The sequence below is a fragment of the Coenobita brevimanus genome, chromosome 8 (genome assembly GCF_032717465.1).
Source record: "Coenobita brevimanus isolate Jiangsu-jjx chromosome 8, ASM3271746v2, whole genome shotgun sequence".
Lineage (NCBI taxonomy): Eukaryota > Metazoa > Arthropoda > Malacostraca > Decapoda > Coenobitidae > Coenobita > Coenobita brevimanus.
Genome location: NC_136961.1, coordinates 18525728 through 18528873, shown reverse-complemented (window position 1 = coordinate 18528873; position 3146 = coordinate 18525728). Strand labels below are relative to the sequence as shown.

The following is a 3146-nucleotide window of genomic DNA, read 5'->3' as shown; positions in this document are numbered from 1 at the left end:
AAACCCCGGACAGGGTAGGTCTGGATCTTGGCAGATGGCGGGGGCGGCACCCAGACCGTGAATAACAGCAGCCGTTGTGTGGGCCCAGTCACGCTGTGGCAAAAGGGCCGGGGGCCTGGACAGGAGCTGCTTTAGCAGAAGGGACACCGGCAGTTGAGGGCGATGTTGCACGAGCTGGAGAGTAATAGTTGCTGCTCTCAATGCAATGCGGTGTGCCAGAGACGCTGCGGTGTGCCAGAGACGGCAAACCATTCTCCATATGTAAGTTAACAAGCCGGGTCCAGCGAGGAGCGCCCAACATGATACGGAGTGCATCATTCTGTAAGACCTCCAATGAACTAATAATCGGTGGGGCAAGGCCAGTTAGGCAGATGGCACTATAGTCCACCAATGACCTAATGGCATGAATGTAGAAAGTTCGGAGGACCCTATAAGATGTCCCCATGCTCCGGCTTGAAAGACACTTGAGAGCAGCCATGTGTGTTGAAGCACGCTCCCGCAGGTATTTTACGTGTCTCGCAAAGGTGAGGCCGCCATCTAACCAGACTCCCAGATACTGGTAGAGAGTAACAAAGGCAAGGTGGTGTCCACCAAGAGTCAGTGGGAAATCTGGGGGACGAAGTCTGAAGGGGAGACACTTAGTTTTCTCCAAGTTGATTTTGAGGCCCAACTCATTGCATTTATCTTGGGGCTTAGAAAGGGCTGAGTTGGCCCGAGTAAAACAGTCTCGTCTTGCAAAGACGAGGGCCAGATCATCAGCATAACTGAGTAGCGTCACTCCTGGGCCATAGTCAATGTTTAATAGCCCTTCCACCAACACATTGAATAGTAAAGGGCTCAAGACACTTCCCTGTGGAGTGCCATTGGGGTGTTGATAGAAAGGGGAGAGGTGCCCTTGAAAGTGGACCCCTGCGGTACACTCTTTGAAGAAGTCCCTGACCCATGACAACAATCTGCCGCCCACTCCCCTGGCCGCAAGAGCAGCCAGAATAACCACAGGACTGGCCAGTTCAAAGGCTTTTTCGAAGTCGAGGAAGACTTCCATTCCCCTTCCCCCTCTGAGCTCCCTGAGGAAGGAGGCTAGGCAATGCGTAGCACTCCTGCCTGGATGGTAGGCAAAAATCCTTGGGTGCAGCGGTCCCAGGCGCCAGGCAAGGCGATCTCTCACAACCCTCTCCGCTGTCTTAGCAACACAGCTAAGAAGAGAGATCGGGCGCATGGAGGTGGGATCGCGAGGTTTAGGAATTGGGTGGATGACTGCTGTCTTCCACGACCTCGGCAGGCGACCCTCAGACCACGAGAGGTTGAGCAGATCAAGCAGCCGCTCACTGCCACAATCTCCAGCATGAGCTAGCATTGAGTAGGGGAGCCCATCAAACCCAGGTGCAGTGTCACTCCTGTGGCGAAGCGCTTTTTGGAGTTCCCCACTGGTGATAGGACCATCAGCAGGGTCCGACCTGTCACAGGCAGCCTGGATCTCAGCGACACGGGAGGCAGACAGTTGCACCTGTAGGGCCCGGACGGACGGCAGGAGATTGTGGGAGGCGGAACGGTCAGCGAAGTGCTGTGCAAGATGGCTGGCCTCAGCGGCAGGGTCAGGATGAGAAGGCAGTCGAGGAGGACGTGGATCAGTGATGGAAAGGATTCTCCTCCACATCTCGCGGAGTGTCGAGTGAGAATCCAGGGTACGACACCACTCGATCCATGCCTCCTCTTTGAGGCGGCGCTTCTCTAATGTGACATGGTGCGTAATTGCGACCAGATACCGACGGTGTGGGGATGTAGGGCGCCGCCGGTATTGTCTACGTGCCACATTCAGTCGGTGATTCAGCTCCCTGACCCTGGCACAATAGATCCAGCCATCTCTGTAGCACTTCGCAGATCGTTGTTGCAGCAGGATGGTGAGAGAGGCTGCCTGTGTGAAAGCACAGGCTACTTGATCTGCTCGGCTCTCAAGATCTGGGGCAGGAGGAAATGCCTCCAAGGCCTCTGCCAAAGCGCGGCCAAAAGAAGCCCAGTCAGCCCTGCGAATATCCCATCATGGTGGAGGGAGTGGGGAAAATAGAAGTGGAGCCATGGGCAGAGAAACCTGCACTGCAAAGTGATCGGCTCCGAGATGGGGGTGGAGCGACCAGGTTGCAGAGCCTGCAAGAGGGGAGGAGGTAAAGGACAAGTCGAGGCGACCCCCAGCGACATGTGTGGCCCATGCAGTGTCATTTAAAAGGGAGACTCCCTCCATCTCGTCCATAACTATGGAGATGTGCCGCCCTGCCTCATTGGATGGAAGCCGTGAGGAGAAAAGGGCGTGGTGAGCGTTGAAGTCGCCCCCGATGTATACATTACCCGTGGTAGCCTGAGAGAACAGGTCTCCCACCTCCAGGGTGCTCCTGTGACCTCGGTATACGTTGTATACTGTCAGGGATGACGTCGCTAGGTGAAGGACCACGCCCTGTACTTCCACACCAGGTCCACAGAAGGGAGGAGGGTCGCAATCTGTGGACTCGATGTGGTCCCGAACCAGGACGGCACAACCCCTCGTGACACCACTCACGTATGGGAGGCGATAGATGGTGTAGCCAGGGAGATGGAAAGCTGCCCGCTCCGGCAGTAGGGTCTCCTGCAGCAGGAAGACATGAGGCTTATCCCTCATTGCTGCCTCCAGTAAGAGCGGGAGCTTACTCCTGGCCCCTAGGCAATTCCACTGGAGGATCCAGAGATGGGCAGAGGCATCTCGCAGGCAGGTGGATCCATCTGCGAGGCATCCTCCATTGGAGTCTGGATCACTGGCACCTGTGTGTCCACTGACATTACTGGTAAGGGCTCCACGGAGGACACTGGAGGACGTGGTGCCCGATCGACTGGTGGAGGAGCGGAGTGGGGCTGAGCTGTGGCTGACTGCTCCCGTTGAGGTTTCCTGCGAGGGCAAGGAGAGGCAGGGGAAAGGAGTCGACGCTTCGTCTTGAATGCCTCGTCCAAAATGAGACTGACTGCGGCCACGGCTGGGTCTGTGTTCAGTGACAGCCCCATCATCTGTGGGATCATTTGCACCACCGCCACTGCTATCTGTTTTCCCAGTGACTTGATCTCCTCCATGGTGAAGAGTGGAGTTGACTGGGTAGGAGCTGCTGAGGGACAAGGCTCTGGGC

General features: G+C 56.4%; 1 protein-coding gene across 1 annotated transcript; it reads right to left on the bottom strand.

The window, feature by feature from the left end:
• Window positions 1–88: 88 nt before the first annotated feature.
• Window positions 89–2650, bottom strand: LOC145406798 (uncharacterized). Its single transcript, XM_080277898.1, has 3 exons — window positions 2133–2650; window positions 1330–2024; window positions 89–1104 (listed from the first exon to the last, which is right to left on the bottom strand). The coding sequence occupies exons 1-3, from the start codon at window positions 2648–2650 to the stop codon at window positions 89–91; spliced, it is 2229 nt and encodes a 742-aa protein (XP_080134024.1).
• Between the last annotated feature and the right edge of the window lie 496 nt (window positions 2651–3146).